The 21,994-nt window shown below is 34.3% G+C and overlaps 1 protein-coding gene across 1 annotated transcript in view; it reads left to right on the top strand.

Moving 5' to 3' along the window:
* The window catches only part of LOC121425000 (fibrocystin-L-like), a 68,024-nt gene that overhangs the window by 1,718 nt on the left and 44,312 nt on the right, over positions 1–21,994 (top strand). The window contains exons 2-11 of the mRNA XM_041620916.1: positions 4,768–4,869; positions 7,005–7,146; positions 7,695–7,800; positions 12,286–12,343; positions 12,823–12,937; positions 16,090–16,146; positions 16,659–16,732; positions 20,397–20,510; positions 20,867–20,977; positions 21,460–21,607. Coding sequence (XP_041476850.1) covers positions 4,768–4,869; positions 7,005–7,146; positions 7,695–7,800; positions 12,286–12,343; positions 12,823–12,937; positions 16,090–16,146; positions 16,659–16,732; positions 20,397–20,510; positions 20,867–20,977; positions 21,460–21,607 — 1,027 coding nt within the window. The remainder of the gene's footprint in view (positions 1–4,767; positions 4,870–7,004; positions 7,147–7,694; positions 7,801–12,285; positions 12,344–12,822; positions 12,938–16,089; positions 16,147–16,658; positions 16,733–20,396; positions 20,511–20,866; positions 20,978–21,459; positions 21,608–21,994) is intronic.

Genomic DNA, 21,994 nt, shown 5'->3' with positions numbered 1-21,994 from the left:
TCACGGGATCATAAGAAAAATAAATGACTTGTTTATTATCTTTATAAAATTCATATCATGTAAAACGAATGTGAATTTGATAAGATATTACATGTACCCGGTAGTTTACAATCATATAAACTGACCTACTCGGAAATTCGGAGAATGTATACATGTGCCAAAGTCTCCCTCTGAACTTTAAGAAAATGAATTTCATTCTGTTTCTGTGATCGTTCATTATGTTATATTTTTCCTGGTTGATGTGGCAAATGTTAACTGTCAACAACTTTGGTTATTTTTGTCAAATTCTAGCGTGCCCCCCCGCAACTGCTCTATTCAGTATTATTATGATGGGGGGGTAATGATCATTGTGTTTAATTGTCAATGTGTAATTTTCAGTAGAGTGCTTTGCGAATTATCAAAGGGGTATCATTGTTAGATATTATCTTTTAAGACTGCAGTGCTTTTTTTCTTTGCTTCATTTTATTCTGCTTTTGATTTGAATCGTGCATGAATACGTATCAAGTATTCAATTCAATTCCATTCCATGGTTGTTTTAACACAAACGACACTTAAATTATGATATCAACAATGATCACAATCAAAATAAATACAATGATAAATAAATACAAAATAAATATAATGATAAATTATAATTCCCATCACTCACTAAACACTGCAATGCCATATAGACCAAAAATGTCAATAAATACTGAAACTAAGTGCATTGCAAAACGCTTTACTTGAGTTTATATAGTATTATATTAATAGACAAAAAAATTGTTGCCTTTGCGACCAACACTTTAAGCAGTATTAGAAACATTTTTTCTGACATTCAATAGATAATTAGGTCATCACCCCTGGACGAGATATGATAGTTGACAATGATTCGTGGGAGATGTTGATCTAAGGTTTAACCAACTGATGGATTGTACTGATAAGTGTTAAACTGTTTAACCAATGGATTAACAGTCCAGATATACCAATAAACATTAACAGTTCATCGGACGAGTGTCAATTGAAACATTTCGTAGACCCCAAGGAAACCTTGATAGTATTATTGTAAACATAATATGTTTTGGTTTGGTTTTTTTACCGTATAGAAATCAAACAAAATACATTGCACAAGATGTAAGATTAAACAGTCATAAATATATAAAAAAAACACTTAAAAAGATACGTATCATCATAAACATGATTCGTATATGTATCTAATGCGAGCGCGAAGTGCGAGCTGAAAATTATTGATATACAGACCTGAATTCATAGATATGATAGGTATATCATTAAATAAATCGACTTAATACGAGGGCGAAGCGCGAGCCTATTCTTTTTTTAAAATTAAGATCCTATGACTGAATATTCTAAGCACTTTTTGTAATGATTAACATGATTCATGTCTAAGCAATTAATGCAAGCGCGAAGCGCGAGCTGAAATCGGGACATTATAGGGAGAAGTAATCCCACGATGCGTATCTACCAAGAAATTAATGTAAGCAAGAGGGTTGTGCTGAAATTTTTATAAACTTACCTGAAATGGGGGAAAAATAAGGGTTATTTGTAGGAAAAAGATATGTATCTTATCGATAAAATACGATCGCGAAGCGCGAGTTGATTTTTAAAATATATATCCTCACCTAAAAGGGTCATTTACACAATTCTTTGTAAAAACGAATGAAGAGGATTTGTATCTTCCTTATCAAATCAGCGCGTGATGAAAAGCCTTGACAATTTAAAAAGAAAATATTTTTTTTCAGAACTGTTTTTAAAATTCATGAAGAGTAACGTATGAATATGCGAAGCTGCTGCTAGTCAGGGGCGGATCCAGCTTTCGCCAATGAGGGAGGGAGTATTTTCATCAACATTTTTCTCGATGGGCCGCTATAATCTGATTTTTTTTTTTTTTCAGGGGTTAGTCCTAACTTAAGACTGAAGTTTTAATTTTATTGTTATAAACATGATAAGGTATATCATATGGTCTTAATATAATATGCGAACGCAAAGTGCGAGCTCAAATTCTTTGATATTTTATGTCCTTAGACCTGAATATTCTGAACAGTTTTTATAATCACGAACAAAGATAAGTATCCAACTAAACAATGCGAGCGCGAAGCGCGAGCCGAAATTTTAATATAGTAACGTAAAAAAAGAGACTCAATTAGGACTGTTTTCAGTGATTAATGAAGAGGATACAAGTATCACCAATTAAATAATGAGAGTGTGAAGCGCGAGCACAAATTTTTTGATATTCCGACCTAAAACTGCACAGTCTAAGCGCGTTTTTATTTGAATAAAGAACAAGCTGTGTGTCTCAAACAATATTAAACGCGAGCGCGAAGTACGAGCTTAAATTTTTACTAACATGATAAAAGGGCATTTTGAGAAATTTTGGTAAGAATTTCTAAAGAGGATAGGTATCTCACAAAGCAAACAATGTTAGCGCGCAGGGCATGCGAGCTGAATTTTTTTAATGTATATTAACAATTTGTGTAAATCAAACAAAATAATGAACGCTTGATGTGCGAGTTGAAATTATATTGTGTGCAAATTGATTTCAGAAGTGGATATAAGCGCAATTTAATCCTCTTGAATTCTATTCATTACACATGCAATGCGAGTGCGAAGTGCAAGCGATTTTTTAAAATATAAATTATATTTTCCAATTCTTCCCCTCACCTTTTTCTTGTTTCCTTTTGGGTTGGGCCGGCCGTTACGAGGCTGTAAATTACACATCATGGGTATGATACCTCTCTCTTACTTTTCTTTCTGATTTTCATTGTTTCTATCAAGTTAAAGAGTACACTCTTTTCTGCAGGTTGCCAAAAAATAGGGGGAGGCGGGGCTGGCTCGGCCCCCTCCTAGATCCGCGCCTGCTAGTTATATTTGTGTTTGAAGAAAGAATATTTTCAGGATTGTTTGATTCATTTTCTAACTGTTAGAAACTTCATTACCATGGTAATAATACAGGACGGGGGTAATTATTACCTTCAGATGTATTCCTATTCTGCGCCTTTATTCCTTTGCCTTTTTTCTTCATATTCTTTATTTGCGCACCCTTTACCTTTTTTTAATTAAAAACACCGATTTTCAAAAGAGGGGTATATTGAAAGACTGGTCAATGGTCAGTCGCAGGGTCAAACGTCTTTTTAGAGTATGTTTTTTTTCCAAAGCTTTTTTAAGACTAGCCAAACGCGTTTAGGGTATTTTTTCCCAAGCTTTTTCCCCGGGGTCATATTCTGGCGACAATATATTTAGGTGCCAAAATATAAAGACTGCGAAAAACTTGTTTAGGGGGTTATTTTGCTCACAGAGAAAAACTCGTTTAGGGGGTGTTTTTGGACACGGGTGTGTACAGCAATATATTTGACTGGCCAAGATACTTCATTGCATGTAAATTATAACGGATGAATGCGGCTAATATCATAAATATTATACACTAACATGACTAAGGCACATCCATACATGCTTCAGCCAATCTCTCAAGTCAAATGCTCCCCCCCCCCCCACTTTCTCCTTCTTCCACTTCAATCTCCTCTCTTTATTAAAATGTAATTACGTGCGCACATGCATGTAACATCTGAAAATTAGTAACAATATCGCAGCTAACCAGCCATAAACTTAAGGTTCCATTATTTGGGACGCGAACAAAACAGGTGTTTTAGGTGTTTTGTATTTTTGTGTTGTTGTTTGGTTGTTAAGGTGATTTTTTTCATTGACGGATTTGATTGCTTTTATATCAATAGTGCAGCAGGATCCGGGGGGTCCGAATATAAAATTCATAGACGCATTAAACTTCTACTTAGGAATTAGCACTGTCACCGATTTGGTTAGAAATCAAAGCTCCATAAAATATGCTTAAATTGTGTTACATGTAAATAGCAGCGTTGTAGTGCCATAACCTGTTGTTAGAGGCATGTAGGATGCTTTATAGCTTACGCACCAAGGCATACTCTGCACATGCATTCAAATGAACAAATTGAATATAATTTACATTTGTCATGATTACATTAACAAAACAAAAAATACAATAAAATCATAATTACAAATAAAATCAGTGGCGGATCTAGCCTTCGCCAATAGGGGGGGGGGATTTTTTCAGCCATGTTTTCCCCAATTGGTTGCTCGAAGATGATTTTTGGCTTCTTTAAAGGGGTAGTCCTAATAGTCACTTCTAGCTTTATTCTTATGAATGAACATAATTGCATAATATCATAATCCTTATTGTATAATGCGAGAGCGAAGCGTGAGCTATTTCTTTTTTTTGGAAATTCACACGGAGGACGCAGAATATTTAATCAGTTTTAACTTTTTCACAATTTCATGTTTAGAACTAAAAGGCTTATTTAAATAAAATGAACTCTTAATGTGTGCTAAAATATAAATACTGTAGACAGATATGTAAATGATAGATTGCCAGATAGATATATGATAGACTGATAATAGATATACAGATAGATAGATTTTCAACATATTCATAACACCATTGATTATTTTATTTCAAAATCGAATCATCCGTGATGATGTTCCTACTTATCATTATTTAATATAATGATAAATAAAAACATCGGGAAAGTGTTAAATTCTAAGCTCGATAGCATTCTTCATGAACACCGGGTAAGAAAATTATATTAACATAGCAAAACAGGAATCATATTATGCTTAACCTGCATGATGACCAAAACAATAAATAATTATTGTGAAATAATTAAAACCAATGCTGATTCAAGCTTCCTAGAAACAAAAATCCATTATCCCTTAGAAACAGTGTACTATTTAATTCCATTACAGGTTTCGTTGCATCGTCCCTTGGTGCTGTACCGAGGGTGACTCGGATAGATCCAAGAGTTGGAAGTCTTCGTGGTGCCACCAGGATCGAAATCTCTGGAAGTGGTAAGTTATCGTAGTATTTTCATGGCTCCAAGTTTCTTATTTTACGCATTATCATTTCTTTTTATGCGCACTTTCGAATGCTTGCTATTCCGAAACAAGCGAATTACATAAACAAGTGTGTACCGATTAAATCTTAAATACGTTTCATCATATTTCCAATGTTCAGTAGTGTACATTGTATACAAATGATGGATAAAAACATTGATCCTGGAGTCTATATACTCATTTTGAGTTAGCAGCGCCTTCATGACTTAGAAGACAGTGATAAAAAACCAACAACCCCGACACCCCCCTCCCCCAATTTTCAAAATTTTGAAATTCCAAAGAATTTCAATTACAAAGAAAGATATTAGACATAAGAAGTAGACCAACTATAGACCAAGCGAATATAATTCCTCATGACTACTACTAACTGCATGTACTACCAAAACGATAATCACGACCCTTTTTGTCAATGTCATCCTCGTCACCTTTTGTAAGCTCCGAGGAGCGCATCCTTGCCGAGTTTACTTTAACCCAGAAAAACAACTCCCTTTATGATGCCGAGACGCAAATACAATAGATTGCATAACGCTGAAATCCAGGGACCTGAAAGGTTCTGGGAGACCAAACATTATCATATATGAAAGCATGGTGTATGTCTAGTCATGCAGATCGTGACAACGGACAAGTACCCACTAGCTTAACTCCTAGCAAACCATCAAACACTTATGATGTCAAAAGATAGACCATTAAAAGCGTCTGGATGGCCCGCTGGATGGTCTTATCGAACTGTTTTATCAAGAAAGGTGCCAAACAACAACACGCTCAAAGGAAGTATACTCAAGATTTGCTGCTACTTTCCCAAATCAAGTCTACTTCCGGTGCCGTTCAGAAAACTATTAGATTATTGCACGAACCCATTAATGCTTATTTTGTAATAATTAAATAAATCACTCTATTGTAGTTACTTTATTGTCTATCACACATTCCTTTCTATAATCAAAAGTATGTCATTTTGACTGTAGCTGTAATTAAGATGTAATAATACTTATGGCAGATCTATCAGATCTATTCCTGTTGTAAAACTCGTTGGAATTTTCAGAATGTTTTTTTGCAGGAGTCCTATAAAAACACACTCTATATGAACATGATAAACACAATCTCTCGTGTAAAAAAAATTGATAGATACTTTACCAAAAGGGCACCCAAGACCGGAGGAATCTATTAAAAGGAATATGTTTTATTAAATGACAATCTATAATAATCTAGTGATAGTAATAATATATGTATATTTTCCCAGGGAAGCCACTTCAGTTCTGAAAACTGTTCTCCGAGCGGGCCCTGTTATTATTATTACACCGGCTTAAGCTTGGCTGCCTTGGCGGTCAGATCAAAGCTTTCAAGGAATTTCTTCCTACCGGGTACCCATTCATCTCACCTGGGTTGAGTGCAGCACAGTGTGGATAAATTTCTTGCTGAAGGAAATTACATCATGGCTGGAATTCGAACCCATGACCCCCTGTTTCAAAGTCCGAAGACTAATCCACTGGGCCACAACGCTCCACGAATCTATACTTAATGAGCATTCTTTTAATTTTAATGAAAGAACATGTAGGCATCACCTCGAATAGAAATGTATTATTTTACCCTCTGATCAGGTAAATTGTCCTTCCAGTGAATGATGATCATATAAACTAGGCTGGATGAATAATTGGGAAAATGACATTTTATTGTAAATATTGACCAGGGGAGCGTTTCATGAAAGGACTTGTCGGACGTTTTATCCGACAAGTCCCATTTTATCCGACAGTTACTATAGTAACAGTGCCTCTCAGCCAATCAAAATCAAGGAAAGATGTCAGATCTGACAACTTGTCGGACAAAAATGTTGATGAAACAGTCCCCTGATTTCTCTCAAAAACAATGATGCTTTCGTTTATTTTTAAATGCCTTCGCGACTAGAGTAACACGGAAAATTGGATTTTTGCAAAACATTCTGCAAAAAATATAATTTTATTGAGAGGGATCGATGATTCATTCACAATAATTTGCCAGAGACCGTACTCTACCCATAGATTGTCAATGCATGTTTAGAAGATTAAGTTGTATTATAAATACCCATTTATCATTTTAATTTTGTCCTTTTTGTATAGGATTTAGCAAGGACCGATTCAGCTTTGGGCAAGGAAACGAAGACCTTGGGAACAGAGTTCTTTTCCGTAATTCGACCACATCTATACCATGTGATGTTTTGGATTACTATAGCAACGAAAATAAGATCGTCTGCGAGACCAGGTAAAAACTTATTACCATTCGCTTCCTTGAAAAGGATGAAATATCTAAGAAAACAGGGAGCATTTCAAGAAAAGTTTGTCACATATGTCAGTCGACTAGTTTGCTATCAGCCAATCAGAAGCAATGATTTGCAGTAGCTTGTAACATTTGTCGGTGAAAATCACTGACAAAACTGTTCATGAAACGCTCCCCATTATGTAATTCAATTCGAACCAGTAAAAGCAGTCTGAAGAATTTTTTGGTAACACAAACATCGGAGCCTATTAATACATTGATTACTGCTACCAAATTAAGAACATCTATAGTAGGCAGTAAAGATATTTTCCATGACATATGTGAATGTGTAAAGTGGAAAGAATATTAATTTAGAGTTTATCAGACAGAATTCCACGGTAATAAAAATAATGACAGAAGAATTTACTCATGAAGGTTAAGATAAGAGGCCCAAAATAATGTAATTCATCATAAATATTCTGACCAAATATATATACATTTATATTTTAGATATTGACAACTATTTTCAACCTCAAAAATTCTTCCCCATTCAGGACTGGGTCTGCTGGTACATATGATATCTACGTTGAAGTAGACGGACAATCCATTACCGACGCAGGTGGATCGTACTGCAACTCTGCATCAAATTGTCAGTTTACTGTAAGCCAATTTCATTTTCCTCATATATATTTTCTTGTCTTTTCATTGTCTCATTCGAGTGTAGCTCTATATAGAAAAGTTAACCAATTGCTGAAAATAATATTGAGAAGATTTCCTCTATTTCTTTTTTTTAGAAACATAAATTATTGTAGCTATATTTTAGTACATTGTTTAAAAAAAACATGTTCAGGACCCGGTTTCACTGAGGTAAGATCGATCACCTGACCTCGGAATAATATTCATTTTCGTTTTATTTTAATAGAGTAGCCCTTCCAGTTATAAAAACTGCTCGACCAAGGGCATAAAGGGCCCTGTACTAACAGTATCGAAGTGAGATGGAAAAGTTTTTTTTACAATACATGTATGATATCTCTTGTTACTGGATCCGTTTCACAGTAAAGAAAAAAGAAAAAAGTTCAAAATGGGCAGAAATTCGAAACGATGTTTGGTATATTTTTTACAGAGGATTCTTTAATGAAATCAGAGAATTCGATTGAGCGAGAAAGGGAAATCACTTTTATCATAATTTACGTAACATGAGAAATGTTCTTAATCATCTTGGCAGATAATTTGAATTAATCATTGATTATTGGAATTATAAATCTTGTATAATATATGATAAGCATGTAAATTTAGTGGTCGATGCTCTCATAAGTTGATTTCTGACAAGAAATGGCTGAATAATGGAAATTTTCATGAACACAAATGTGACATTAAACATACCTCATGCAGATTAAAGTAAACCCGTTAATTTAACAGGAATAATTGGCGTTTCGGAGAGTAAAAAGTCAGTTTTACAGTTTCATGGTTACACTAGAAATTAAAGGGATTTAAGATAAATCCAGATGGACTGTACTTAGGAATCGATCGAATTCTTAATTTGGTATAAATCATAAAAATGGTTTAAATCTCGAGAGATTTTAATTTAAAATCCTGTGAGATTTAAAAAAGAATCTGTGGGATTCAAATTAAATTCCGAATTCGATTGGTCCGGCGCTAACCAAACTCCATTTGGATTTTAAATTCCTACAATTTAGAGTGTATTAAAATTGGCGATCTGAGACAAGGAGAAAGAAAACAATATGAATTCATGGAGAGAATAGTGATGGAAAGAGCAAGAGAGAGGGGGAGAGAGGTATATCGACTGGTTCAGAAACGTTTAATTAGTTAGCAGTCTTCGACAAATCAATCAAGTCTTTATAATACGATTTTATTGATTTTCACTTCTCAATTAAGGATTGGGGGTCAAACACTGTATCGATTCAAATAACAAAAGAAGTAGAACAAAAGATATATCCAGCGTCAACATAGTACGAATTATTGTTTTATAGGATGAAAAGAGTATGCCAATAATATCGGGATACTTTATATTTCCTAACATGCAGTTAAGAAAATAAAATGTTTAGCAATATCATAATAATTCCTTTCCATCAACGTTAAAAGTGTTTTTTGTGTGCAAATCTTCAAGAATGAAATATATACAAGTACTATATGAGTTTATATTGAAGATAGCAAAAAGAAATGCCATTACACCTTCTGATCAGAATTAATTTCATAATGTGAATCTATCCGGAGATAACATTTGAGAGCACTGGCGGATCCAAGGGGGGGGGTACAGTCTGCCCTTGCCCCCCTCCCCATCTTGAGATGCAAAATTAAAATTTGTAATGTATAATTGCCATGGAAACAGAAGTGTCCCCTAATCTTGTAAATGACCTTTTTTTGCTTGTCAAATTTTTCTTCGAAAAAATGTGCCCCTTTTGGGAAATCTTGGATCCGCCTCTGTTTCAGAAGATATAACGAATGGAGGTTTTACGTGAAATCTGTGATTTAAATTCGTTTAATATGTTTTAATTTGTATCCGGCGGAACAAATAGAAGTTAAATATTATTGCTTGATTATTAATTGTTGCTATAATTCGTCAATTTTCAAAAAAGTATTTTGATTATTAACAAAATCTAAAATGGAAGCGGTTCGACGCCAATCTTCTTATATTTTAATGCAATCGTAATGGTAGTTACTATATTGCCATATCATTGGAAATTACATGGAATATCGTAAACAAATAAAATAAAAAAACAAATAAAATGCTGTGATAACTTTAAAATCTGCGAAATTATATGTTGATTCTAACATAATATAAAACAGGAGAATTCGAATGCTAATGTAAAATTGAGGAAATCTGATAAAGGCGAGAAACATTAGGCCTAATATCTTATATGTGTCAACCACTTGTTAATGGTCACGCTTGTCATTTTTCCTATATACAGAAGAACAAGAGAAGTAAACGAAATATTTTCCTTTGTTTATTTGTAATATTAAGATACAACAGTCGACTTTCTTTTTTTTTCTTTGTCATTTCCCTGTGTATGATATGACAGTTTGTTTGATGATTGCACCTATTATCTCTATCATGGTTATAAATTTCTTTTATCCCAAACTTGCTGGAACAAAGTCCAAACGTATATAATCTTTAATATCGACATAATTACGTCGTTTATGAAGAAATTATATATGCTAACAAATAAAACGAGGGAAATATAATCATAACATAGACATAATATGAAACTGGTTTGAAGTGGAATCTGAAATATATAGATCAAATAAGAGCCTTGGGTTACTGACGTGTGCCTAATAGACATCGTTACAGCTCGTGTAAACGCATCGATATGTATTAAAAAGAAAAAAATAACCTTCCTTTCTTTCTTTTGTGCACTGCTGACGTAGGTTTGTTCACCAAAGCGTTTCCCGGCGTCTTGCCCCGGTGCACAATCTTAAAGAACGCCATAACCTCCGAATTCCCCCTCACCAATATACGTGCGAAAACCCAACGATTACCTAACCATTCCACCTTTCGATCGAAAAGAAAACAAAAGTTGCATTCTGAGGCCCTGCTTCACTACAGAGTTTGATACCCGACTAGCCCGCATAGCGATCGTGTAGTATGCAAACAAGATTCGATCGGTATCAAGATGGCGTGCGGTGTGACTAGCGTGCATCAGGCTCTGGAGAACGATATACCTTTAACCTCCGAAGTTTTGAAATATTGATTACATGTATAATTCTTTCCCATTAGCTCTCCAAGCAATTATGTTAAGAAGAGTCCTTACCCTGGGATAATGTTATTACCAGATGTTTGTTTTGGCGTCTCTAAGCACTTTTCTCCTCTTTTCACCCTCTTCAATCTTTATAACTCGATACATGACACCGAGTGTTGTTTTATGTTCCAAACGGATCGAAGTAATCAAATGCAAACCAATGAAAAGTGTATTTTTGAAGGATTATAGATCATAATAATGACTTTACAAGTCATTATATAATAATCCTTCAAAAAGTACACTGCAAAAACACTGTTTAAAGTTTTAAGCACGCCGTATATGTCTGTCATTCTAACAACTAGTGAACATACCTTGAAGTGCCACACTTCCATCTTCACGTAGGTAGATATTAGTGTGGCAGGGTTTGGGGGCTTTGTAGCCCATTGTTTGAACATTAGACAATTTTTAAAGAAGTTGTTTTGTAGTTTAAACAATTTGTCTATATAAGTTGTTTTAAACAACTTTTGAAAATAAAATGTTTAAACTTCCGTTTAAACCTGTTTAAACAAGTTTTATAGCGAAAGTATTATAAGAGTAACGGGCTTAGCGTGCTTATTTTGTTAAACAGATAACATAGAAAATTTATATAGTTTTAAACATAAATAACTTTGGTTTTCAAAGGGCTAGCCCTTTGATTTTGGGTATCATTTAACATTTGGATATAACAGGTCTTAACGGCTATATACATTATACACGTAGAATCATTAATCAATAATTACGATTTGTTAGAAATTCAAAGTTAAAAACTGCTAAAAACGTCATTTTTTGGATATTCAAAATTTACATATCTTTGCATATCAAAATGAACTTGATATGATAGAATCCCTTTGAGTTGTATATCATGTGTAAGGGAATTTTATGAGCAATGCGAATTGATGGTATGGGTACAAAAGAACTGGATGTTCGAAATAACAAGAATAAAGTATATCGGTGGTCCTCAAGAGTCTGTTCATTCATCATGCTCATGCATGAGATGTGAGCAGTTACCTCTAGTTCAATCACAACCCATGTCTAGGTTATATACGGTCGGCGAAAATTATTAAGACTCCGTTAACTTAGGGAGTTTCCCGGGGGGGGGGGGTTCTGATGTTAATTATGCCGTGTTTAAATATACTCTAAATACAAAAGGCGAAAAGTGTGAAAAAGGGCTGAAAAGTGACAGTATTTTCCTCTCTTACTAAAGTTGTTGTCACTCCTCGGCCCCTTTAAAGGTGATCTACCCCTTTCCATCCTTTCATTTTAGAATGCACTTTAAGGGTAAAACGTCTTTATATTTATTTGACTATCTATAATTAAACCTCAACATGAAACCAAACTGTATGCTACAAATTGATTGACAAAGCGGAATGATACGCCTGAAAATTTGAATTTGTTTTGTCCCTTTCAGTACCAAAGCGGGCGTACCCCAACCATTGACTATGTCACACCGACTTACAATATTCCAGGTAAATATATTATTTAGTTTCATTTAAGTGAGCATTAATTTCAAGTAGCCTATTGATAATCAATTTAAATTTCAGTATTATCATTGTTATTTTCTTTTTTGAAAAAAAATTGAACATTACAAGCGATTTAAATAACGATGAATTAAAACTGAATATACAACCTAACGTACAGTGTATACTTCATGCACAATAAGTCAATTGCAACTTGTTATTTGTTTATATTTATTCATTTAAACTGATTTTAAAAAGTATTTATACCAAACTCGTCCATACCGTCAAAAATTCACAAAACTGCATTATAATGAATGTTGGAGCCGTGACGCAAAAAGAAAAGTGACATGTTTACTTTAAATATACTTCTGATAAATTTGTGAGACATTTCAACTATATCTGCTTATTAAGATTATTGAATTATTCTTTAGTGTAATCATCATTATCCATATCAACAAGCGATGTATTTAACCTTTGACAATATATAGAGCAACCCCTTACGATCCGAGGGAGGATCTATACGGAGCTTTACGACGCAACTCAACTCAATGAGGAGGAGGATGACGCAGAAGACCTTGGAGATGATCCCTTAGTCATTCAGCGGTAAGACTAGTTTTAATTGATCAAATTTATGATGGAGATATTCGTAGAAATGGTTTGAATGATATTGCCTATAATTATGGATGGGATAATGATGGTGATGACGATGATGGTGGTGGTGGTGGTGATGATGATGGTGGTGGTGCATGATGATGAAGATGATGATGGTGGTGGTGGTGATGATGTTGAAGATGATGATGGTGGTGGTGGTGGTAGTGGTGGTAGTGATGGTGATGATAATATAGCCATCTAATTTGAATTTAATAGTATATAAGATTATTCTACAGCGATACTTCTCTTTGTGCAAAATTTAACTGATGATAACGGTGGCCGCGCTGTTTTAACAATTTTAATGTGTTTTTTTCCATTTCAGAAAATAATAAATCAAACAAGAAACAAGTAATCCAGATATCTTACAAGAATATTCTTTGATGTGTTTGATTGAAATAAATCAAAATAATTACATATTAACAATATTGGAATGATTCAAAATGCCAACAAATAATGAAAAAAGGGCAAGCATACACAGTATCAATAATTTTTTTTAGACAAAAATTATTGCAATTTTACCTGTGTATTATTACCTAAACAATGACAAATATTTAGTGACGATCCCCGTTGAAGGGGGGGGGGGCAAATCGTTTTTAAGATAAACAGTTCATGGCGGTGTGCCCACGAAGTTAAATGCAATTAGAGCTCTTTCATGATTATTACAGAGTTGAGGAAATACAGGTTACCACAAGGCACGTAGTTTGGCAATCACTATTCAAAAGAAATTTCTGCATGTTGTAATTCACCGAAAACGAATCGGCCAAAATATTATATGTATGATAAAGGGCTCTAACTACGTGGGCAAACCTCGGGGGGCAAACCGCCGTGAACCACCCTCCGATGAACCGCTGTGTCGTCACCCTTTTACAGCGTGCTCAACAAGCCGAGAAAATTAAACTTTACAGTGTACAGAGTCAGTATATTCGTCGTCTTGACAACCGAATCAACAAAAAATTCAATTCAATGCTCCTGATTGTTGAAAAGAGAGCGCTGGAAGTACTGCATAATAAATTGCAATTATAAAGGTGCGAAACAGTCTCCATACTCCGTGCAAAGGCCGATTAAAAGCAAAATAAAAAACCTAGATGATCAGAATATACAAGTGCACACATTTAACATAATTGATAATCATGAAAATTTGAATGAAAAACGAAATGCAATTCATATCAATGGCGTTCGTTGAAAGACAATATTGAAAAGGAAAAGATTTATAATTTATTCTTGAACAGGTATATGGATGCCTGCTTGCAAAGTCGAAGCCGTAACTTTATTTTCAACATATATTTGGTATGGCATACGTTGATGAATAAATGAAGTAAATTACAATTTATTTTGATTTTCTGTTGAAAATGTAACTGAGAAAAAATGGTTTTGTTCTTCCAATTGATTTATCAATCACAAAATTGAATATTCGATTGGATGTGAGTAGTGTTTGTATATTCTGTATCTATATTTATCCTTTATTCATTTCAAGGTTGCAGTGTATTTTATTTATATTGATATGCAAAAGAAATAAGTTACCATTATGGGCAATATGAATCTTCGATATTGATGATCCAAATTTTTAAAATCAATGTTATTTAATTTTGTAATCTATGTTATATATGAGTTTATTAAATAATATTCATATATATAAGATAAATGAAGAGATAGTGAAGAAACTCCAAGCAAGTAAACTTCTTGTCTTTTTTTCGAAAGAAAATTGTTGTCTCTTGATATATTGGGGTAATCATCATGTTTGAATAATATCACCTAAGTTCTTCTCGATGTCGGCCAAAACTTGTGAAAATAAGCATTTCATTTTGCATTTATTTTCAATAATCATTAAACGTTTATCCACAAGTGCTTGTATAGTGACTGCACTACGAGTGCTGATTTTCTAGTTTAAATTTGAACTAAAAAATCAGCACTCGTAGTGCAGTCACTGTACAAGCACCGTAAGTGTAGATTAGCACCTCGTTTTTTACAGTGCACCTTGACTGTAGTCTACGATAATAATATTGTGAGCCGACTTATCTCGTCCTTCTTCCATTCTTTTAGGATTTGGTTTACATAACAGAAAAACACTTTGAGAAAAACTAATAAGCGACTCGAGTATAGGAGTTAAATCTATCATTTTCCATACTCTCAAAAATATTTCTTTTTGTAGCTTTGGAGGAAAACAAATTCAATTGTGTCTTTAAGTCAGGTGATTATGATCTGATAATCTAATCCAGAGAATGTTATTTTATTCATGGGAGTATTATGCTTGTAGCATCTAAGTTTCACATTAGAAAAAAATCGATTGATGCAAAGTCCCGACAATTTAGTATATTCATTTATCGAAAATATATGCGGGATTATAAGTGACTTGGCATGATGTTTTAGAAAAAGATTTCTCGATGAAGACGATTTTTTTTCCAAGAAAGTCTTAATTCAAAATTTCTCCGCTTAAATGCAAAATACATAAAAAATGCATTACAAACAATATAATTCATGTAGAGAAAAACAAAATTTAAGGAAGCTCGATGTGCCTCGATCCATCAAGATCTACCATAAAACTTATTTTGTTGCTTATTCATCGTGCGTTCTATTTCATGTTAATATTCTAATTTCTTTTGAAATGATGAAAATGATAAACAACATTTTACTCACGGAGACGATGTAACAAATGAAGACTACGTCGTCAAGATTTAATTCGTAAAGTACTTCAACAATTGTGTTTATCCTTAATCCAACGAATCAAGTAATACAATGAATAATTTGAATGAACTCACATTTAGAAAAAAAAAATTTCTCGGAGTTGCTATTGTGATCTATGACACCCTTTCTCTCCATCTATGCCGTTAATGTGATGTACGCATTGAGAAAGTAAAGTTTAATTGTGCACCCTTGAAATGTCACTCTAAGAGCTCACGTATTTTGGTGCAACTTTTCACTCTAAAAGTCCTTTTGTACCTTTATGGGTGCAGGTTAGTACATTTTGCACTATGAAGGATGCAGAGTTAATGTCCCTTTCAGGAAAGTCTTAAATGAGCACCCTTTTGAATGAAAAAGATACGCACCATTAAGGGTCTATATTGCTGCGTTATCAATCCATTGCCGTTTTTTATATTTATTTTTAGTATCTACTGGGGACCTCAGATCATATGTGATCCGGAAGATCCTGAAACAGAAGCACCGTAAGTTTCAGTTTATTTCTTATCTTACTCCCAGCTAACAATATCATCACAGAAACATATGTATAGTACAACATGCTTTTTATGATTATTGACATGATTTTTGATATGTTGTATATTTTGTGTTTTACTTTGTAAAAAAATTGCAATGCAGCCTTTGGCGGCTATGATTATTTTCTTAAGAAAGCTAGCATTTCAATTTCAATTTTAACATTCATCATATGTTTTTTATCAAATATAACGATTCGTGGGATGTATGGAACACTCGCAGGGGTGATTCTAGTTATCTTGGAAAATAATTAATCAACTGGTGATAATATGCACTTGAAATATGAAAGCAAAATCTTAACAGGACATGTTGGGTTATATTTTATTTTTGTTAAATTCAAGTGTTAATTTGAATGTTAATTCCCGCTGTATAAATCTATTTAATTGACAGTTGACTTCTCTTTGTAAGCTTTGTCTACATTTCCTGATATTTTGAATATGTATATTCTTTTAATTTCAATTATTAGATATGGTATAGAGCTAGATGACGAGGATTCAACATGGGGGACTATCATGTGCAGACCAGATACTCCTCTCGTTGGTATGTTATAAACATCTTATCTGTTCTAATATTCGTATATGGTCGCCGCACGATGTCCGTTACACACTTCACGATGAATCGGCGATCTAAATTTGAAGAAGAACAACAAAAAACATGCGATATAAACTATAAATATGAAATAAACTTTCAATCCATTTTTACTGTAACTAAAAATTTATGACCGTTTGTGAGCCCTGTTGAAATGCATTATCAGTTTCATGTCTTTTTATAATCGTTGCGTCATATCTTTTGTAATTGATGCAATTTGAAACAGATTTGTTAGAGGATTTTCAAAATTGCTACCATCTGCTCAGAAGCGTGCGATCAGATGTTAACGAGGATACTTCATCTAGTACCAACTGAACGATGTTTCAAGTAACATCTTGTTTCTCAAGATGCTCGTCTTTGAAAATAGCAACCAGTCACTATTTGCTTAGAACCTTTATTTGTTTGACCAACCGAAGAAATAAAATTCAACAGGCGCCGTAAACTATAGTTCGATGAATATTCATCTTGGTGTCTGCATCCATGATTTTTGAAATGTCTGCTTGAATGTTTGTGAAAGTGACTTTTAGTAAAGGACATATGAAATGATCGATTAATGATAAAATTAGTCCAAGGTTTCCGAAATGGTTACTCTGTGTAACTTTTCGCGATATTTACCAGGATCATTCGGCAAACTTATGTATTAACTATTATGTCTTATGTATTCAGATCAAATAATGACATTTCCGCTACTATCAGGGACTACGCAATACTGTCCTGGCTAATTGTCTAATTAACACCTGATCGGTTCAACAGCAAACAAATTTCTTTGACTAAGTGTGTACTCATCGCCAATCCAAGCCTTTGACTTGACAAGAGAAAAAAACTGACTTGTCATTTCATCAGGTGTCACTGGTTATTACCATTTGCCATTTACATAAAGATGATCATTTTGACGTTTGCTTAAGAAGTGGTCACCTCGCAAAATGAACCGTTGTTATTTACACCTGGCAATCAATCTATTTGTATTATTCGTCCTTGGTTGCCCTCAAAATAAAAAAAAATCTTGTATAAGTGCGACCTCTGGTGCTAAAGAACATATGGTTGTGACTTTCTTAGCAGACAATGGGAAGCCTAAGAAAACAATTAAAAAAGAAAACCTTCCCGAAGGACCCGATCATTTCTGATTCAAGGCAGTTCGATCTGATAATGTTTGATTGTAACTGGTATTCTTTTTATTATGGTGAACAATGAGGCTGTTTGTCTGAGTTTTGCGTTTGCGAATTGTTTTTTCCGATTTAACTTTGAATAAAGAGTGTAAATAATCGCGTTTACCTTGTTCATGTGTGTGTTAACAGTGTATGTTAGGATAACGATGAGTACACGTGTGTTTAAAGTATTCTGATGTATTTTTGGAAAAAACAAGAGATTAAAAATGTATTTCAAGTATTATACGATAAATAGAATTTCAATGAATTTTTGTCAGATAACGTGATTCCACAGTATTTTTTTTTGCGATTCTACGAATCTGTAGATTTTTGCATGTGTGACATTAATTTTTATATTGAGCAATTAAACTGTTGTCATAATTATATTTGCCTTTTACATGTTTTAGTACACCCCAAAAAGTACACCCAAAAGTCTCATTTTATGCGGATGATTTTTTTTTTTGAGAAATGTAATGAGATTCGCAAGTTTGATTGAACCCATCTACGTGCTGGGGGCGTACTGTAGAAAGAAGATTAGGCCCCGTCTTACAAAGAGTTACGATTGATCCGATCAATCGCAACTATGGACGGCCAGCAACGTCAACATGTATTATTCATGTTCGTTCGAAATATCTTTTAGCTTTGATGTATATTCATGCATGCATTGTTTTTTTTGAAAATTCACTGTGATTCTCTTTGTTTACAAAGGACATTGTGAAATTTCCTGTAGAAAAATATATGACATTGATGGATTTCCATAGGAGGTACGATTGATTGGATCAATCGTAACTTTGTAAGACGGGGCCCTGGGACCCGCCTCTAGTCCCTCCCAAAGAGATAGGGATTATATTCCTCTGTATTTGGGCAATTTCAAGTCAATCATGCTGTGCAGGAAAGAAATTGCAAGTCATCATTACTGTCGACTCCCCTCCATGCATTATAAGGAACCGATTGTCGAATTAATCTATTGAATCGACATTTTATCCAAGGGACCTGCACAGAAAAGGCATTGATCAAAACGGAGGCTTAATCCATTCTTGATTGTTCCTTGGGCTTAATTTTGGTTCTTTCGAATAGGTTCGCTTGATCACGTTTGCGCGCACACAGCGGGCATATTGATCCCGGGATATTGATGTTTCATGTGGTGACGTACTTCACATTTTAAATGCCATATAAATTGTTAATTATTTGATTTGTATAACACTTCCTCAGTCAGAACATTGTATAGGGCACCCAGCATTTCTGTCTCGCTTTCTTCTCATCTTCTTTTCTCCTCCCTTCCAACTCTAATTGCATAAAATATTCGGCCCAAAGCTCTCCAGCTATATACGGCCTCCATGGGCCAACATGAGCCTGGATGCCCGTACACGCAGCCTCGATACATCTGGAAACGAAATTGAGTCCCATTAGACGAAAAAAAAATTCATCTGGAATTTTCAACTGAATTTGGTCATCTGCCAAGGGTTCTTTTTTCCTCCTGAATTTCCAGAATTAATTAAATCTCCATACTCTATATTATAATTATGTCTTTGTTGGTAAATGGTGATTTCGTCAACCATTCCCTTTTTTCACCTGTCTCCCGATTTATTATCAAAGTCTACTTAAACGACTTATCATATCTGAATCTCTTTCCTATATCGATTAAACCAACTGATAATTTATATGTCTGACTCTCGAACTCTATACCGTATTTGGCTATATCACGTATCGCAGCTTGGTGATATTTGGCTCAAGCCTTATGGATGTAGTCATTTTAGGGTTACTGCACTATATGGAAACAGGGCCCTACTAGTTGACTGATCGAAATGCTTTTAATGGCACACGTTATTATGACCCAGAATTATGATTTAGGGAACCTTTCTTCTCCTTTTTTAAGTACTTGTCTTTTAAAGGGGAAGTTCACCCTGACAAAAAGTTTATTGTAAAAATAGCAGAAAAAATAATGAAAAATATTGCAGAAGGTTTGAGAAGAATTCATCAAATAATTAAAAAGTTATTAGAATTTCAATTATTTGATTTGTGACGTCATATGCCAGCAGCATTCCTACATAGCGAATGGTAAAATATCAATGAAATGTCATTTTCTCAGAAAATTGAAAATGGTTTTTACTGTACCTTTTGTATATCAATAGACAAATCATTTCACACCCGATCATGAATAGAAAACAAAATCAAGTCATCAGGAACCATATAAAATTTGAAATTCATGCGTTTTATATTACATAACACATGGGGCAGCTGCTCGTTTATGACGTCACAAATCCAAAACTTTGAACTCTAATAACTTTCTTACTCTTTAACGGATTTTCCTCAAACCTTCACCAATATTTTTTATTATTTTTTCTGCTATTTTTACATTAAACTTTTTGTCAGGATGAACTTCCCCTTTAATGGGGAAACGCTATAAGAAAAAGGTTGATAATTTTGACAGTAATGTTTTAATTCTTTCGGTCACTCTCTTAATATTTCAGGTTCATACCGCCTCACATACCTCGTCTCTGGAGCGTACGGTCGATCGTTGTCCGATACAGACACCCTCTACGTCAGTGGGGAGGACAAGCTTTACCATTACCAGACTCATGCAGGTATTCTCGTTTACATTATTTGTTTTATACCCAGAATTAATTGAAGACAGGTCGTCCATATCAGCACTTGATGTATGAATGGTTAGTGAGGGGCAGCTGTCATTACAAGGTGGACAATATGCTTGTAATCGACAAAATGAATGTACCATAAACTTGCATGCATCCTTAATCTCTGAATGTAGATTCCTATATACCATTTTGTCGCGTTTTTCCTAGATATCTTGCATCAAATATTTGCATCTAGGCATATGACAATGTGAATTAATAACCCCAGATTAATAACCTTTACATGTATCAGGTTGTTGAAATATATCATTACCATGGCAAATATATCACCCCTTCCCTCTCTCCTTCAGATATCTCTAGTGTGTCTCCTGTAGAGGGCAGTCTGTCCGGTGGCACGGATGTCATCATTGAAGGAAGATATTTTGACTATACCGATCCCGATCTTGCAGTTTACATCGGAGGTATGTATAACACCCCCACTTGCAGATTTCTACAATATTATTAATACACATCATCAAATAGGGGACGTAGGTAAAAATTACGTAGTCGATGTACCCTTGAAAAATTTATAACGTTTATTAAGTTTGTTTAATATACTGTACGTAATCATGATTATGTATCTTCCCGATAACCAACAATAATTACAATAAAAGACGTTGGAGCGCCCTTTGTGTCAAGAGATCCTTATTTGGGATGATTACATTTTACATGACAGGCGGATTATGTTTTTTCTTCAGAGATCCTATGAACATGGACTGAAAACAAAATTTAGAAACATACATTGATACATCAGGGTATATCATGAACTTCTCGTTTTTTGCATGGACATAGTATACATTCTATTTCATAATGATTTTTTCGTTTCTTTTAAAATGAGTATGATAAAGATATTTTGATCGCGTCATTTAAAAAGAAACTTTTTGAAATATTTATATATTTGTAGGTGTTCCCTGTGACATCTACAACGTTAGTAGTACAGAGATCTTGTGTCGTACCAATCCTGCCGATGATAACATACTTCATGTGAATGCTACAGTATTCCCTGGCGGCCGTGGGATACTTCGAGAAGTCTGGAGCAATACAGCCGGAGAGTATGTGATCTATTTTACAATTTATCATTTATAAATTTCCTGAAAATGGTGTAAGGGGGGGGGGGGAATTAATAAATAAAAATAAACGGCGAGACTGGGATGGGGGTGGTGGCTACTAAATTCAGGGAAACGTACGAGCTGAAATGCGTCTCTTTCAATGTATCCACAGGTCAATTTCTTGTTGGAGTTTTCTTCTCCCCCTTTTTTTTTACAATTTCCTTTAGTTTTCTTACACTTTCTTCCATTTAATTGAGAATGAGCAGCTCAGAAGGGTGGGCGGTCGGTCGTTCGGTATTTCGCAAATCTTTTTGATCAAACTACTTCCTCAGTTTTTACCCAATGCTCATGAAACTTGGTGACCGCATTGATCTTATAGTAAAAACGCGC

This window comes from Lytechinus variegatus, chromosome 12 (assembly GCF_018143015.1).
Source record: "Lytechinus variegatus isolate NC3 chromosome 12, Lvar_3.0, whole genome shotgun sequence".
NCBI classification, from domain to species: Eukaryota; Metazoa; Echinodermata; class Echinoidea; order Temnopleuroida; family Toxopneustidae; genus Lytechinus; species Lytechinus variegatus.
This window is presented reverse-complemented; position numbering and strand designations above follow the sequence as displayed.